This window comes from Penicillium oxalicum, chromosome VII (assembly GCF_001723175.1).
Source record: "Penicillium oxalicum strain HP7-1 chromosome VII, whole genome shotgun sequence".
NCBI lineage: Eukaryota > Fungi > Ascomycota > Eurotiomycetes > Eurotiales > Aspergillaceae > Penicillium > Penicillium oxalicum.
In genome coordinates this window covers 2,365,967-2,384,071 of record NC_064656.1, presented here as the reverse complement: position 1 = coordinate 2,384,071, position 18,105 = coordinate 2,365,967, and the positions used below count along the sequence as shown (strand labels likewise).

Genomic DNA, 18,105 nt, shown 5'->3' with positions numbered 1-18,105 from the left:
ATAAATCTCATTTCACTTCACGGACAGCCCCGTTAGCGCCGCTTGACCTCAAATGCCCAGCCGTCGATGCCCTCGCCCCGCGTGCCGGGTGCGATGCCCAGGCTGACGCCACTCATGCCCGGCGTGTCTTGCATCCACTCATGTGATGCCATCCCCCCGGCGTTCGCACGTTTCTCTGGAGACAGGTCAAGCATGGGCAACAGGAACTCGCTGATCCGCATGGCCTCTTCGACGCTGTAGTGGTATTTTTCACGAAGAACGTCCGGTAGAGCCCAGTGGCGCAAGCGATGGATGTTGCGCAGCTCTCCTTTGCGATTGAAAATCTCCTGTGACCATTTACCCGAGAGACAGAGAGACTTGGGGAATGGCCCCAGTAGCTCAATGATCTGTGCAATGTGGTCGTCGTCTTTGCCGTACTTTGTACCGGATTGGGGGTCGAACAAATAATCGCCAGTGATAAGCTCAAAGACCTGTCATAGTATGAGAAGGAGATCATATCTCAGACTGTAGGAGAAAAACAGAAAGAAGACAAGGGTTCCTTACCATGCATGCCATACTCCAGACGTCAGTGCTGGCACCCCATTTGGCACCCAGAATCACCTCTGGTGATCGATATTGACGCGTCTGGATATCGTTGGTGAAGTGATGACCAACCCAGCAGGCATTGCCCAAGTCTGCAATTTTGACAGAGATGATGCTGGCGTCGATCTCTTCTTCGAGAGTCTTGGATGAGCTTTTGTCAAGGGAGATGCCGGAAACTTCTCTCTCCAGAAGGTCGCTTGAATCACATGTCAGTATTGCACCTGGTGCCCCACGCGTACATCACGTCTTTGCGCTCAGAGCCAAACTTACGTTGTCTTCTCTCGCATCTTTTGCTTTTCGTCCTCGTCTTTGATCCCGAGCGCCTCTTTCATGGAGGACTCATTTGACGCTAAAAACCGACACATATCAGCCACGCCGACCTTGCAAGATTTTTTTTTTTTGGAATTTTCGGTTTCAAGAAAGTGATCGACTTACTTGATTCGTTCACCATTTGGCTCAGGCTGCTGTGGGAATTAGAAGAACTGTGCTTGAAGTCGAACCCTGTAAAGCTCGTGTTCAACGGACTCGGCAAAGGTTGGCTGCCCGTGATCAATGTGCGCCGGCGGCGGCGTCCATTCCGGTTATCTTCTTTCTTCTCCTGCTCCTTCTTAGCTTCCTCTTGCTGCACATGAGCTTTGACGATCTGCTCCACATCGCCAATTTCAATCAACACATTCTCCGGCTTGAGATCGGTATGGATGATACCGCACTCCCGGTGCAGGTAGTCCAGGCCCAGCAGCACCTGCTTGGTGATCTGCTTGACGAGGGGCATGGGGATTCCTCGATGATTCCATCGCTTGATCAAACCGAGCAAGTTCTCACCCAGCACCTCGAACACCATACACACATGGACCCCATTGGGACCCTTGTGTTCAAATGAGTCCAAGAGACTGACCACATGCTTGCGACCCGGGTGGTTGGGCTTGGCTTGGACGATCCGATTCAACAGCTTGATCTCATCGATCGCGGTCTCGGTGTAGTGAGCCGCCGAGCGCACCACCTTCAGCGCCACATGTTTGCCCGTCGTTGTGTCCCGCGACAACCAGACAGTTGAAAAGTGACCCCATCCGAGCTTGCGCACGACAACATAGCGGCCGTTATTGTAGGTCTCGCCCACTGCCACCGGGTGATAGCCACCCTTGCAATAATCCTCCGAGTCTTCCTCCTCGGCGGTGGTCTCAATCTCGTCGGCCGATGAGGTGGATGGAGAGCGTGATACCGCTGTACCGGCGACTTTGGAATTAGGTGCGGCGCCGCTTCTGTTGATCGAGTGGAAAAGACAACAATTAGTTTCACAGAAGATCATGGCTGAAGAAAAAAGCGCTTCCGAGGATTGCAAATCGAAAGCATGAAGGCTGGCCGTCTCATCTTTCTACCCAGTTGGAAGTTGAAGACGCCAAAGACATGGCTCTTCCCCCGCCCCTCCTAAAAAAAACAGTGGGCACGATTGACGGACAGACAGAAGAGACGGAGCGACCACGTCCACTGGGGAGATGAGAAAAGGGCAGTTGCCCCAGAGCATGCGATGGAGACTTACGAGGTGGTGATGACTTCGCCCGCCTCGCCCGACTTTGCATCATTTGTGACGATCGGCTTCAAGTCGGTACCTTTTCTCCGCTTCTTGCCGCCCGTGCCATTGGCAGTGGAAGCAGCAACACTGGCCATCTGTTTACCTTTGTTCAAGACAGCCTTGGTCAGATCAATGCCGTCCATGATGCGGAGAAGAAAGCAGGTCGGGGAGGGACCACAGCTGGAAGAGAGCGAGAGGCGGGGCACCGGAATGGGAGGTGGTTGGTTGCGACGACAGAGAATTGAGGGCGGTGCGCGGCGAAGAGGGGCCCAAACTGCAACTGCGGGAAGTTGGACTGATGTCAATCAACCGGCTGCAGCAATATGGAGGCAGAGAAAATCCCGGCACAGAGAGAAAAAGAGAGGAGGAAAGGGAGAGAGAGAGTGAGAGAGAGCTCTTCACAACGGTGATGGAACTGATGAGCACCACGGAATACCGGCGATGAAATTGGGTGAGATCAAGGAGGGGAAAAAGGTTGGAGACGTGGAAGCACTAAGAGAAGTGTGAGCCCGTAAAGCGTGGTTCCGGAAGCAGCAGCCAGTCGTTGGGTGACTTTGGGTTGTGTATGCGGCGACGGATGTGGCAAACGCTGTTGAAGAGTGAGGAGGAACACCAAAGCAAGGTCAAGAGATTCTGCAGCCAAGGAACAGAACAGCAGAAGCTCCATCCACCATCGGCGTGAGCAGCAAAGTTTCGGTCCTGATCTGATCGGGTCGGGGGGGGGGGGGGGGGGGCCTTCGAGGGTGTACTCTCTATACAATCTGGACGCCGCTCTGAGGGGAGGTAAGTTGGGTCGAAGACATGCATCCGACCCGGACCAAGTGATTGTATTTAATCACACTCTCAGATCTCTGCTCGACCGTCGTGGACCACTGAGCTGCATATGATCGTGGCCTTGGGCACCGTCATGGGCCTGAGCCCATTCGGTGGGAGATCGGGACTCTGGACTCGATCGGCGGCGAGGGTCCAATTCCAACCGGGCTGCACCGTGTACCCGACAGTAGAGACCCCTTCCCGCCTGAAGAATGAGGGCATGCAGCCGAGACAAGTACCTCAAAAATCCTTTTTAGTAGCTGTTTACTTGGACAGAGTGCGATGCCACTGTTGGACTGACAGCCTACGTATCTGTATGATGGTCTTGGCCTGATGAGCCGCGAGGGAAGAGAATTGACAAGATGCTGGAAATTCACAGTCGCCTATTTTATCAAATTATCTACAAGGAATCAGTAGGTAGAGCCAGGCTTTTCTTTTCTGTCGTACCGGGCTTTGAATCTCGAGTCACTCACCCAAATGTTGAAGTCTCCGGTTCCTGAGAGGTCTGAACTATGAGAGTCGGTCACTGCAGTCAAGGAGAGATGCCTAGAGCCTATCTATATTGTTTGTCAGAGAGTTAGAGAATGCCCTGATTCCATTTTCAATGATTCTCATGCACCGAGGTCCAGATGGAAGCCAAGCTATGTAAATTGATCTCAAAAAAGTCCCATTGGCAGCTTGTATTCTTGTTCACTCACCTTGCGCACATCGTGGAGGTTCGCATGCCGCCTGGAAGTACCCTGCTCTACGTACTAGTAAAGCAATCTACACCTAGTAAGCCCGTACTACTCGTATTGCTTGCTTAATACTTTCACCACACAACTTCACGAGCTCAGACAGGCTTCCAGTAGTCTTGTATGATCTGATTCAAGCAATCTGCCATCGGTACGCAAAGGTAGCAGGGGGAAGCACATGGTGTCACAGTCATGACTACGAGTGCTCCCACACTGTCCGGCAAATCAGTCTATCCAGGCAGCCTCCAGCCAGAGCTGTCGGTAGACTCGGTACATGGCATCCCGCTTTCCCCAGCTGGGGGTCTGATGTCACTTCCCGAATTCTCCGACGGAGTGGAACTTTAACCGATCTCAACGGTGTTCTCGACTGCGCTAACAGCTCAACTCCCAACTATTCTACAGCACCGCGCCAGGACCTGGACCGACCCTGCTCGACCCTACACTGTCGAACGGAGGTCACCACTGTCCTCTGTAGAACCACCTTGCTCACCATGTCTAATCCCTACCATCGTCGTCCGTTGCCAGACTATTTCATTGCGTCCCCACTTCTCGCGCTGCTGTATCCTGTTCACCGCGCCTTGCTTCACCTCCGTGGCCCCCCGCGACTCCCACCACCGCATGCGAAACCCATCCGCGTGGTCTGTATCTCGGACACCCATACGCTTGAATGGCCCGAAGTGCCCGACGGTGACCTTTTGATCCATGCTGGCGACCTCGCCAATGATGGCTCCGTCCGTGAAATCCAAGCGGCAGTTGACTGGTTGCGATCCCTTCCCCATCCTCAAAAAGTCGTCATCTGCGGCAACCATGACAGTTACTTTGATGCGCGATCACGCCTCGAAGAAGACCGTGAGGACCAGTCCTCCGCCTCATCCTTTGCCGCCGTCTCTTCCTCCACCGCTTCCATCCGCTCCCTCGACGAGATCACAGCTCCTTCGCGCATTGACTGGGGCGACATCCATTACCTGCAGCACAGCGCTGTAACTCTCTCTTTTCCACCAAGCACGGCATCCGACCTTTCCGCCGCCTCTCCCTCGTCCGCCGCTGCTGCATCATTGATGCCCTCTCGTCCTCGCGAGCTCACCATCTACGGCGCTCCGCAGATACCAGCCCTCGTTCCCTTCGGTCCTGAACACGCTTTCACCTACCCACCGCACCATGACGCGTGGTCTCGCACCATCCCTGCCGAGACAGACATTCTCGTCACGCATACCCCGCCACAGGCACATCTTGACATGTCTCCCGTCTTTTCAACCGGCTGTCCCAGCCTCCTCGCTGAGGCCTGGCGCGTCCGCCCCGCGCTGCACGTCTTCGGCCACATCCATAATTCCTCTGGCCGGGAGCCCGTCTTTTGGGATGAGGCCCAGCGGGCATGGGAGCGGCTCTGTGCGTCCAGGCGGTCACGCGCAAAGGAAGCGCGTTTCGTTGCACTCACGAGAATGATGCGGGACTTGTTCGACTTGTCGGCCTGGATGGACGCGGCGCGGGTGGTGATCTATGGTATCCTGGGAGTGGTCTGGTCCCGCGTCTGGGGCGGCGAAACACTCGATGGAAGCTGGATGGTAAATGCTGCATGCATGTATGGGGATAGTGGCAAACTCAAGAATCCTCCGCGAGTGATTGAGTTGTAATCGACGGACTTGGGGCGGTGACGTATCAGCGTCTGAGCTTTCCCTTCTTTTTTTCTTTCTCCTTTTCTTCCTTTTACCTACTTGCCAGCGTGCATAGCGACGGTCCCCTGAAACAAGTCTCCGCTGGACCGTGAGTCTGAATCGTGGTCCGCATTCTCATGATATCGTAAGAACAAAATTCAACACGAGATATCTTTTTTTGAAGTGTCCGATTCTGTTGATCCCATGGCTGTAGTACGTGTAAGATTCATCGGTTCATAAACCTGACCTCTGTCCACTTGGAAGCACTCTTCCTTTTCACGTCAGTTCCATGGAGTTGATGACCATAGTTTACCAGAACAAATGGCGGGCGACAGGGAAGAACTCGTGGGAGCATCGAGATTCCAGGCTCATCTCACTAGACTCTTGCCATATGCAGATATATCTGGAAAATTGGAAGCCAGCAATACACGATGACCAACCTCCACCCCCTCTCTCCCTTCCCAAGGTACTCTTCACTTGCAGCAGCCCCCTCAAATGTAACTATTTCTATTAAACCTTCCAAAACCAAGACCGTCACCTGGTCATATGCTCGCAATTCAATCCACAACCACCCTTCCTTCTCTATTGGACACTTGATCCGGCCCAGAAAACCCCATAATCAAACCACATAGCACCCAGCTGGAGCTTGAGCTCAATCTCCAACTCGATTCAATATGATGGATAATAAATTGCCATGAATGGGTCTTTAGGCTGGACTTACTCTCAGGCCAAAACGCAGTATCTTTTGTTTTGGATCAACAGTAAGCGGAAGGTCAACCATGTGCAATGTTACTGGGCTTTGTTCTTGATGGGGATCTCGGGTGGATTGGAAAGCGTATTGGGGAATTTATTCGTTTGTGGAGATTACGAGACTTGATGGAGAGGAGGTGGATTACACTGTGGAGTGGGAAAGTTGGATAAGAATAGGTTTGGTATTGATGGAGTGATAATGATGTATGGTAAGGATATGGGAGGAGCGCTGGTGGTAAGATAGATGGTAAGGATGAGGATAAAGATGAGGGGAGTGATATGAGGGTAAGAATGAGGATGAAAATGGAAAAGAACGAATGGGAATAAGAATGTGAGTGAAAGCATGGGGGGATAATGAAGGTAATGATGAAGGTAATGATGAGGGAGAGAGCAAGGTACATAGTGATAAGGGTGTAACCATGAGGGTCAAGGGTAACGATAAAGCAGTGAGGATAACAAGTGGGATATGGAATGCAATGAATGGATACAGGGCATAGCAAAAATGGGGTAAAATGACGAGGATAACAAATGAGTGCTGGGTAAGGATGAGGGAAGTGATGCAGGTGGAAAACTGAGAGTAAGGTGACGCTGAAATGGTAGGAGATGGCAATCGGAAATGATAAAGTAAAACGAAGAAAACAGAGAAAGTAATGGAAAGGAAGAATAGGGGGGGAAAGAAGCATGAACAGATGAGTGACACAGGCCCTGAAGGTAAAAAAATAAGGCGCCACTCATCAAATTGCGGCATATGTAACCGCGGAACCCCGCCCATTATCCGAGCAACTACCACCACTCAGCGAATGGTGAGCAGGAAGAATACTTGGCTGGTGTCAAGTAAAGTTGCGGGATACCCATACCCATGTTCCGCGGCATCACAAGGGCCTGTGTCACAGTGAGGAGTGTATGTGAGATCTGAAAGGAAGACGCAAGGCACCTGGGTGAGAGAGAAAAAAAAAAAATTAAAACCAAGGCTTCCAGTCTCTTCAGAAAGGGGAAGATCATACCTTGTCTGGTTGAAGTGATATATTCATGTTGCTATGTTGGATGAGTATGATGAGACTCTTGTGCATGGTGTTGACATGAAAGCCAAGTCAGCAGTGAGTCGAAATTTGCATAAATGCTGTTCAGGTGGGTTTATATCGCAGATTCTGGTTGTGGTGCAAATTCGAGTTGGAATATGAAAATTGTTGGATGTTGATGTGCTTGTCCGATCATTCTGGATAGTACGTCCACAATTTGCATGAGGATGATACGTCGTATGTTGCTGAAATGTCATATGTGATGGACAGATTGCAGTCGACAGGATGCAGTATGTGGATGATGTATCGTGTGACAGAGTGTCTTATGTGATCGAAGATATGACCTGTTGTCGAGGTTCCATATATGGTTGATGTATGTTGTTGATATACTGTGTGGAGGACATATGTATGGATGAGGTGTGGTATGTCGATGGTGTACAGTATGTCAATGATATACTGTGTGGTGGATGACATATGTGGATGAGGTATGTATCAATGAGTTGTGGTATGTTGGTGAGGTGAGGTATGTCGTTGATGTACTGTGTGGTGGATGTATGTACCGACGCGGCGTGGTATGTCGATGAGGTATGGTGTGGTGGATGACATATGTGATTGAGATGTCATATGTGGTTCTTGAGTGGATGAATGTATGTTGATGAGGTATCAAGGATGCAAGATATGCTGATGATAAGAGGCATTGGAGATGAGAGAGTATTTGATATAGACAAAACACTCAAGAGAAGATATAATTGAGAAAAAAAAAGGAGAAGAAAAAGTGAGAAAGCTGGGGAAGAAGGGCTTTTTTATAATCTTCCAGAGACCGCAAACAACAGCACGTGAAACGCTAGCAGGTTTGATCTGTTAACCGAGATCTTTGCCGTAGAGGTAGAATCTATGAACCTATACTTGGGGCTTAATTTTGTGTCCACTCGATCTGATGCCAGCGTTTATATTAGGGTATGAAATTTCAAACAGCGCTTGAGGCCATATTTCACCAAGGCTTTGCTCAATTTCCAAATAAGATTCGAAATATTGCGTTCAAGATCACAATTTTCTGTAGTTCCGAGAGAATTGGTGACCATTTTGCAACTCCTAGGTATAGAATCACCAGTCATGATGCAGAGCCTGCGGTGATCTCGCTTACGCATCCCAAAATAGACAGATGGAGGTTGATGTTTGCCTTTGACTGATTCGATACCACCAAAGTAGCATCTAGGGACCAGTGTCTGGTGCTCCAAAGTGTATTCACTCGATCTGAATCCATGATTGGAACTGAAATCTAGAATTGCAAAGATCGTCCGAGACTATATGGAACTGACGCTGTGCTAGATTTCTTGAGCTAATTTGAGACCTGGCATGCAGGATCACAGCATCCAATGGGTTTGAAACAGATTGACATGTTCGTTACTTCCTGAGCCAAGTCATGAGCAGAATCACCTATCACCACCCAAGCCTTAGGCGATCTCGTTTATATACCCTAAAAGGGGCATCGTGTTTGCTTCTGGCTTGATGGACAAGATCTGGAATCTTCGAGATTGTAATTTGTTTGCGCGTAGACTCGCTTATTTCGGGAGCAGCAGCTAAGAAATAAATTATTTCAAGCTCGTCCTTACAACTTTAATGTTAATCCTGTCTTTGATAAGTGATTGTCTCTGACGCGTTAGATTTTTGCAATGATCTTGATCAACTAGAGCTCAGCACATTCCAGTATCCACTGAGACACCTCGCTACAACTTTGACCATACCGTCATCCATATTATCGTTCACTTCACGTCTTCACTTTTTACTACTGGACTGCTCTCCTGTCAAAAAAAGATGATTGACCTTGCTCTTGATTCCTGGACAATTCTTTTCCGATATCACACCATACCAGTATCTTTGAGAGGTCACCTATGACGACCTCAAATCGCGTCAAATAGCCAGGTAAGAGCATCTACGTTCATTTATACGCGCTAGATCTGTCAACTTTGACAGTTTTCTGCATCCATGTTCATACCCGGTGAGTCTTTGAATGGTTTCAAGGCTTTTCTTGCATGCCTGCAGCTACCCATATGCTGAATCTCAACCGGTGCTTTTCTGTCAGTGGACCCCACCAACCAAAGATGAAGGTCTTGAAGTATTAACAACATCAAACTCTGTTCAAGTAAGCTGCATTGTCCTGGTGTGTGTTCATTCCTGTGCGGCCCTGCCATTAGATCCAATAATTAGCTTTTGGTCTACTTGAACTCTTGCTTGTGAAGATAAGATGCTGAATATGAGGATGCGCAGTGGTGTCCTTATCCATCTCGCTACAATGCTTATTCTCATCTTTGGTATGATTTAGCTGACCAACTATTTTGCAAGGACAACAGAGAAATAGGGTTTCATTGGAAAGATGTTATCTGCCCAGAAGCTTTCATATCGACAGAAAGCAAGTAAGTCTGGTCCTTGCGAGACATGCCTTCAAAGATACTCTTGGGCCCAATGATGAGTCGAATAAGCTTTCTTTTGAGATTTATCGATGCGAAAAAACTGAGTTGCTCTGAGGGTTTCCGTTGAATCTGGCACTTGTGCATGTTGAACAGAATCCCCCCAATTTTCTTTGAATGGTTGAGTCTAATTCCCACTGGTCAGACTTCCATGATTATCTCATGGGTCTCGCATACAGCCGAGATGTTCTTGGACAATACTTATGTTGGTCAACGACCTTTTCTTTGCGGAACATACTGCCAGAGATCCCTTCAGGTCCAGTGATGAGCCAATTATCCTCTTTTGAGATTCATCGATGTGAACCAATTTCTTCATCTGAGGGCTTCCGTTGACTATGGCACTTGATCAAGTCACATTATGACTACCCGATCTCTCTTCCTTGTCGTTGAACTGTACTACCCTTGGCCAGGCTCACTGGATATCTCATAGGTCTTTCACACCATTCAAGTGCGCTCTTCTTGATAGACTACTTGATCAGGTTGAACATGCTCGAGCTTGCTGCATCGGACTGATGGGATTTCTAGTACACAATTGATAGGTAAGTCCAGCGCCATCGAGCGAGCAACCAACCAGATGTTACCCGATGATGAAGCAGTGAGAACGGCGCTGAGATCTAGTGATGCCAAAACGACCGTTTGATCTGAGAGCATGCAATATACACACTCACCCCGTTTGGTGCATGTTGAAACAAATGAGACGCTGAGACCAACTACCTTCTCTCCTTTAGGGATTATCAATATGCTTCACTTACTCTGAGCTACATCCCGTTCACAGACTATTAGCGCTCGGTATTCACTGGTGATTCACAGTGCAGGTATTGCTCTGGTCAAAATTTGATTCGATTATTCACCAAGACCTGTCCGTCTATGAGACGAAGCAATTCGTGTGCGGGTCTCCGTGTTCCCCAGAACGTGAGTCAAGTCCCTCGGTTCGAGATACGAATAACCACGCTTGAGAACCCTATGATGAGCACTCATTCCAATCCGACATCATTTGGTGTGGACTCTTTGATCGATTTGTTCTGAGGGCTCTGATTTCTTGTTCTTCGTGATTGCTCTGCTCCCATCGTGTCTTCTTTCTTGGCTGAACGGTAACATAGTCAAAGCCAGATATCCTCACCATAGACCCAACTCACAGACCATAGACACTTTGCTATCGTTTCGTGCGTCCCGACCTCAATACAATCAACCGCAGTCTGTCCAAAATCACCTAGGGGATCCTTTGACATGCGATCAAAACAAAGTGAGTTCCATCACGGCACAAAAAAAACAATACATCGCGGACGCTTTCTGAGGACCCTGTGATGAGAAAAGGTCGGTCCTATCTGAGATATTTCTCACAACGTGCGGACACTGCTTCCGGTTCTGAGGGCCCTTACATATTTATATTTTCCCCTTCACATTTTCTTTTAATTTTTGACCACTCTCTCCTGAACGAATCCCGCTCATACTTGACTAATTTGGTCATGCCCGCAATCCCCGGATTAGATCTGCGCGAAGGGGTGAACCTGAATCAGCCTCTGGGTGTAGTCGGTGATAAACACCGGTCTGCTCCAGTACGCCAAGCTTCTTAGACGAGACCAAATGACCAATTGAAGGAATCTCGAATCCCGGAGATCCGACGGGACGCCGCGATCCCCCTCTCCGCGGGAGAGGATCGTAGGTCATCCGCCCACAAGGTCTTTACTACCTCGGTATATTTGTTTCTTTTGTGGTTGAATTTCACCATTCTCCTCTACGGCTCCCTACTTGATGGTATCTTCGGTGTACATGTCTGTGTTTTGGGTGTTTTTTGTCTCCCCCCCCACCGACCAATTCATTCAGACAAAGCTAACAAGCTAACCATTCAAGTTTCAAACCCGCCCACATGCAGATCCACAGGAAACCGCCTTCTAACTCCGACCGACCCGTCCCTTCCCCACCATTTAAACAAATGCGAGATCCGCCAACGACTCTATTGACATCGTGCGCCGAGTGCACAGATCTGATTGGTCCGATAAAGACGGCCGAAGGTCTTCACGATGCGTCTATCTGATCACCCAAAAAGGGAAGGGGACGGGTGGCCCGAAACTTTGATTTGAAGGTGTTTAGCGACAGGTCGATCTTTTTCCCTTTGAATAATCACGGGAGGGCGCCCCGATACCACGCTGAAGCCAGCTGAGACGCCAATCATGATCTGTACCTTCACGTCGTGTCGGGATGGGCTGCTCGGGTGGGAATTAGCAATGTCGCTCTTTTGCCTTACTTGATGGTGTTTGTCTGACGCTTGGCAAGGATTGGATAGAGCGTGGGATCGGTGAATATTCCCGTTGCAGTCTAGTTTGACGCAGGAGGAGTGAAGTTTATTGAGTGAGGGATTGGGGGATGGTTGGAGAGATGGGAACCAAGCGGATGAGATGGAATCTTCGGTGTGAAGGAACATGATACATGCACGTTGATGATCTTTTGGCTCTTAGCGGGCGGTTGGTGGAAAGATTTGGGGACGACGAATGGAGATCCTTGCATATTTGATGCTGATACAGGGGGAGGGGGGAGGGGACGACGGCGCTATCTGCAGAAAGGTTGTGTATATAAAGAGCAGAGGATCTCCTCCTCTTATCTTGGAGTACGATCACGCAGGAAAGACTTCGTTACACCAGACAGGGTTATTCGAGATCCAACGTCACCGGTCTACCTTTTTCAAACTCTTCCTTCTATCCCGCCCTCTTTGAATCAGAAAGAGAGAAACAAAGCAGCAGAAGAAAAGACATATCTATATACCTCCTTCAAGATGCAGTTCACTCAGGTACTACTACTACTACTTACCTCCCACCGCGACCTGATGGAGCCAGAGCAACTCCCCTAGGCACAAACATCTCAATCTGAAAGACACGACCTCTGCTAACCAGAATGCCTCTTCTCCTAGATCCTGGCCATTGCCGCCGTCCTGATCTCTCCCGCTCTCGCCGTGCCCGTTGAACGTGCCTGTGCCTACACCTGTGGCTCCGTGTGCTACACCAGCAGCGCCGTGAACAACGCCCTCAACGCCGGCTTCGATCTCTACTCGGCCGGCTCGTCCGAGAACAGCTACCCCCACAAGTACAACAACTACGAGGGCTTTGACTTCCCCGTCGACGGCACATACTATGAATTCCCCATCCTCAAGAGCGGCAAGACGTATACCGGGGGCTCACCGGGTGCGGACCGTGTCATTTTCAACGACAACGAAGAGCTGGCTGGTGTGATTACGCACACGGGTGCGAGCGGAAACAACTTTGTCTCTTGCTAGAGTGTGGTTTTCATCCCAAGATGCATAGAAAATCAAGAAAAACATCACCAAATCAGAATGAGAATGATATTAAATAGACCAAATAGCTTGATGTAGACAACAGTCTTTCATGTAAACACAAATGGGAGTACATCGTGTAAACATGCTGTGAAGTCGTCCTTGAATCTGGGTACTTTGACTTGAGAATCAAGACAGCCGTCGACACATTCACACCCACCCACACATACGGAAAAGAAAAGTATCCGACGTGGGCGAGTGTCCTGATCGGGGCTGTTTTCTAGTACCGGTACTTTACTCAATCCCTTTCTTCCTCTCAATCATATATGACCAAGAATCACATATCCACAGAAACATTCTCCTCATCTGCTCTCTTGACTGCCCCAAGAGGAGGCGGGGTCGCGCCCTCAGAAGTCAACTGGCCCGGGCTGAACCGTCAACCGTCAAAATAGAGAGGCACATGATTCTCTGGGCGAGTTGAGTCGAGTCGGTTCGTGTTCAGTATACATTCTTGACGGGCGTTGTGTGTGTGATCATCTGTCATGGCGTCGGCATCTCGTTGATTGCATATAGATTTTGACTTGAAGAATAACAGCGCTCTACCAGGGCGTACTACAAGAGGGGAGAGGAAGAGGAAAGCAAGAACCCGGTGTTTGGGAGGAGGTGAGTCTGTCGCACAGACACCCCCGGATTATCGGTGAGTCCGAAACCGCAAGGGGCCGGGACATCATGCGCGTTGCGGGGAAGAAGGACAAGTTCGGATTACCGGATGACGCGGATTGAGACGATCGTCCAAATTAATTATATCAAATGGACAAAGGTAGAGATGGAATGTCCTTTTTGTCCCTATGGAGCAACGACATGGTAGATATTGCTTGGGAGACTGGGATCTTTAGATCTATGGATTCTGGACAGTGATTAGAATTACTTGATCCGAAACTCCATGCAAATGTGAAAACTGTTCCTCAGCACCGAATCACCGGGTGATTGTCGCCGTCAGCCGAGAGGGCGGCGTCGACTCACTCGGATATTCGGAACGGTATCAAACTCCTCATTCCACACGTGTACACAGAAGTAGAGCTGGAAGGAAGCAATATTAGAAGCAACCCCCGCCGAGAAATCCACTTCTTGCGAGAGTAAGAAAAGCACTGAGAGATACAGAGGCTTTTTGTGTATAAACAGATGCAGGTGAAGGTTGTTTTGAAGTTCTTGAAAAGTCAATGGATCAACGTCCACTGATGGAAAGGTCTCCCAAAGTAACACAATACCACATCCCCGTGGATCTACACAGGGCAGCGCTTTACCAAAACAAATTAATCTCGAGGTGATCGATTGGATGACCCATTTCAGTGCAATGCATATCAACCCTGAGCCGCTACCATGCAAGTAAAAACAAAACAAAAAGACACCAAAAGAAAAGAAACATGCAGCGCCAATTCTCATTTCAACTCGACGCCCGAATCCCTAACGAGTAGCCATATACCGCAGAAACAAGAAAAAGAGCTCACGACATATAGGACCATCAATCCTGATGGATAGCCCAACCATGACCCCGATTCATCTCCTGCATCGCAGACATGCGCCGGCAGTGGGATATCCCTCCCATTTACCAGCCATCATCGTCCTCCTCATCCTCCTCGGCCTGGTCGACACGTCCCTCGTAATAAGCCTCTTGACGAGCCCGTTGGATCTCCTCTTCTTGCTCTTCTTCACGCTTCTCTTCATCGGAACTGCTCTCTTCATCTAGAAAACGAGGGAAGAAAAAAAAAGGAAACAATTAGCCCGACTGTCTCTCCCCAATTTCGACACAATCTCATCACTCCACCTATCCCCCACTTTGAAGCAATAATAAATGGCGGGATGAGAGAGTGGAATAAACACATTATCACTTACCATGTTCATGCTCAATGATCGCGCCAGCAATACCACCCACCGCCAGACCCGCCATTCCCATCGCCAGGTACTTGCCCGCATTACTCTTCTTCTTCTCCTCTTCGGCAGGCGGCGACTGCGGATATCCATTTCCGTAGCCGCGTGCATCATAGCCCATGGGAGGTGGGCCCGGCGGAGGTGAATAGAAGCCGGCTGCGGCTCCGCCCTCCTGGGGAGGAGGCACACTGCGTGACCCGTCGTTGTAGTAGCCCTGACTGGCGCCCGGCTGAGGCGTCTCCCACTGGGCGCGGCCGGTAGCGTCTTCGACCCAAAAGGCGCGCCGCATGGTGGGCTCCCATTCCTGGTGCCAGCCCATGGGCAGAGAGGGAGGGGGACCGGGAGGAGGACGAGCCATGGGGGGTGGGGCACTGTAGGCGGCGCGGTCGTAGGTGGGCCGGTTGTCGTAGGCAGGTGCTGGCGGGGGTTGGTCATATTGGGACCGCTGGTCATAGGGTGGACGTTGGTCATATGGTGGGCGTTGGTCGTATGGTGCAGGGGGCCGTTGATCGTAGGATGGACGCTGATCGTAGGGTGGGCGTTGATCATAGGGACCGGGAGGGCCGGGAGGACCTGGAGGGCCCGAGGGTGGACGAGCATAGGGGTCGTAGTAAGACATGGTGATTGGTTTCTGGAAAGAGAGAGAGAGGAAGAAAGAAAGAGGGAGAAAGAAAGAGGAAGAAATTAAAAAGTCCAGACAGAAGTATCGGGGAGCCAGAGGGACCGAGGAAGGAGTGGGATTTTATAGATCAATGGATCAATGGAATGACCTAGTGGCTTGAGAGAAATGGGTGGGCCTGTAGCAATTGCACCGTGAGACTATCAAGTCTGGTATTGTAATTTATAGAGGAGCATGGATGTACCCATCGACATTGAATCATGTATTCCCCGTTTTGTCCAACAATCTCAGGAGATTGAGCTGATTTCATGTACTCTGTCTTTTTGTGTCCCATCGGGGTGTCTTCATTATTGTTTGGACCCCCACTTGGACTCTTCCGGAGCCGGCCATTCCCAAAGCTGCAGGGGAAATATGAGATATATGACTACATGGATATCTTGTAGAGATAGATCTAACAACTTAATACCACAGTTCATGTTTGAAGGACGGTAGAAGACAGACTCCCAGAGTACCTCAGTTGTCCCCCCCCCCCCCTGGGCAGGTATTCGTCCTTATCGTCTCCAACTGTGAATTATATCGCGCAGCCACACCGGGCCATCCCCCAATCAATGTGGAGCAGTCCCCCTCGATGATAATATTGGCGCTGCGACAAGCCTTCCGTCAGGACTGACCGAACCGTGGATGACTCGACATAATATGAGATGATCGATGCATTCCTCCTCCTCGTACTATCTTCGTTTCATAGTTTCCAGCGATGTCAATGACAACTTGACAGCCTACACAGTCCGAGACGATGCAGGAAATACTTGTCCCATTCAACTATCAGAATTATATATACCCAGTCCACTCCAGTCTATCCATTCCTTTCCACTCTTTTTTACAAATGAAGAGATAAAACAAGGGGGAAAAGAAAAAAAGGGGCGAAGGGGGGACGGGCGCCACGACCATTCCCACCATCCGGCCAGTCATCAATTTCGGGGAGTTTTGTGTCGTGCTTGGACGTGGAGAGGGGCGGATTAGGCAGATGCGAATCCATGTGGCTTGGCAGGTTGAGTTCAACCCGCACTGATTCCGGGTGGGTACCCTTGGGCGGTTGGCACGCCCTAGCCGTTATGCAGATGCGGGCGTTTCAGGGCTGAGAATCGGACGGGACGTGTGGCTAGGAAACATTCCTGTCTACATCACGATGGGATGAAATGATGCAGCGCCTATCGGGTACTTTGTATTTCCAACTACATGTCGGTACACACAACAGATTCTGGAGGATAAAACACTCGACTAGAGCTGTGTGTGGTCATCTTTGCGATGAAAAGAAAAATACCACGAAAAGAGGAAGATTATCGCCCTGAACGACTAGAGGTAGTTGTTAGGTAGTGTATTTATCTCACAACTCCCGGGCCGTTGTGTTCCCTACGAGTGCAGTCAGACGAGTCCATGTATCGGATCATCCAACATCAACCTGGAGTCCAGTACACTCTTTCAGGAGGATCGAAAACCGCCAAGACGCAGCAGGTACACAAGTGGAACCCACACCGGACGTCAGAAAGGCCAACGCATCTCACTTGGTAGACACACACACCAGTAAGATTCCCATTTGACGCACCTATTCGACATGCGTATGTAGCAGTAGTCTTTCACTCCAATCTACACCTTTCCAATCCAACCAGGTTTGACCTGACCATCGCGGCGCAACGAGATCGGCCATCAGTGTCAAGCTCAGTTGTGGGTATGGAAAGCACGACGACATTTGAACCTAACCTTGATCCCCACCAGCCCTGCCCGGTCCAGTCTGAGTCTCAAGACGCACCCTCCTACCAATAGGACAAATCACTACGATCAAGCAAACTAATATCTCATCCTGGTCCCCTTCCTTCACTTCTAGTCTACATGTGATCTCCTAAAAAAGAAAGCCACCAGCCTAACACGATGGACTTTCCAAGACCGACGGCACCGCTACACTGATTATTCCATTCCAAACACCACACACATCACTATCGATTACCTCCCTCATCCAACGGGGTGGGGATGAAAACTCCAGTCACATGTGTTGTCCTGTCGCGGTGCGGCTAGTGCGCGCCCACTAGTGGAGGGGCTGCAGGGATGCCGAGCAAACGATGTGGCACATGGAGGGAGGGACACTGCCACTCGGAAGATCACACGTGGCTGGTGTGTCCACATCCAAGTGAAAAGGGGAGGGGGTTAAATCCAAGGCAAGAGTCATACTGCAAGGCCGTCAATGACAGGTCACGCCAAGTTTCGTCGTACTCGCACCGTACAGACTTGGCGGCTCGCTTTGTGAGGAGGGACAGGGAAAGCCGCTTATTTTCTTTTCCTTTCCTTTGCTTTCTTTTTCGTTTCCCCCTTTTCTTCCCTTTTTGTTGTTTTTTTATCTTCGGCATGGCAAGGAGAAGAGTGGAAACGGTAAAGAGGAGTGGGTCTCGATTGAGCAGAGCGGGAGAATTGAAATGCAGAATAGGAAGAGCAAGGTGCTTGTCAGGGACACATGAAAATCGGATTAAGGATGTGGTTCTGAATTGTAAATCATGTGTGACCCCAACTAAATAATCAACGACTGGGAAGCGTGGCGAGGCCCTGGGAAAACAGTAGCTCTTCGCTCCACGTCGACGTCGGTTGGACTCATGACGAACTATCTAGACATATATTGAAGCTCCCTCAGAGACGGGGGAAAAACAAAAGAATGCAG

General features: G+C 49.8%; 4 protein-coding genes across 4 annotated transcripts; 2 read left to right on the top strand and 2 right to left on the bottom strand.

The window, feature by feature from the left end:
* Window positions 1–32: 32 nt before the first annotated feature.
* POX_g09307 (Protein kinase dsk1) lies at window positions 33–2,295 on the bottom strand (the record flags this gene model as incomplete). The annotated part of the gene is made up of 5 exons (XM_050118064.1): window positions 33–470; window positions 544–778; window positions 853–931; window positions 1,018–1,841; window positions 2,120–2,295. The coding sequence occupies 5 exons, from the start codon at window positions 2,293–2,295 to the stop codon at window positions 33–35; spliced, it is 1,752 nt and encodes a 583-aa protein (XP_049966208.1).
* Window positions 2,296–4,190: 1,895 nt separating this feature from the next.
* On the top strand, window positions 4,191–5,330 carry POX_g09306 (uncharacterized protein; the record flags this gene model as incomplete). Its single annotated transcript, XM_050118063.1, has 1 exon — window positions 4,191–5,330. One exon carries the CDS (start codon window positions 4,191–4,193, stop codon window positions 5,328–5,330), a length of 1,140 nt encoding a protein of 379 aa, XP_049966207.1.
* A 7,028-nt stretch (window positions 5,331–12,358) lies between these two features.
* POX_g09305 (Guanyl-specific ribonuclease Pb1) lies at window positions 12,359–12,856 on the top strand (the record flags this gene model as incomplete). Its single annotated transcript, XM_050118062.1, has 2 exons — window positions 12,359–12,373; window positions 12,494–12,856. 2 exons carry the CDS (start codon window positions 12,359–12,361, stop codon window positions 12,854–12,856), a joined length of 378 nt encoding a protein of 125 aa, XP_049966206.1.
* A 1,603-nt stretch (window positions 12,857–14,459) lies between these two features.
* Window positions 14,460–15,401, bottom strand: POX_g09304 (uncharacterized protein; the record flags this gene model as incomplete). The annotated part of the gene is made up of 2 exons (XM_050118061.1): window positions 14,460–14,596; window positions 14,747–15,401. 2 exons carry the CDS (start codon window positions 15,399–15,401, stop codon window positions 14,460–14,462), a joined length of 792 nt encoding a protein of 263 aa, XP_049966205.1.
* Between the last annotated feature and the right edge of the window lie 2,704 nt (window positions 15,402–18,105).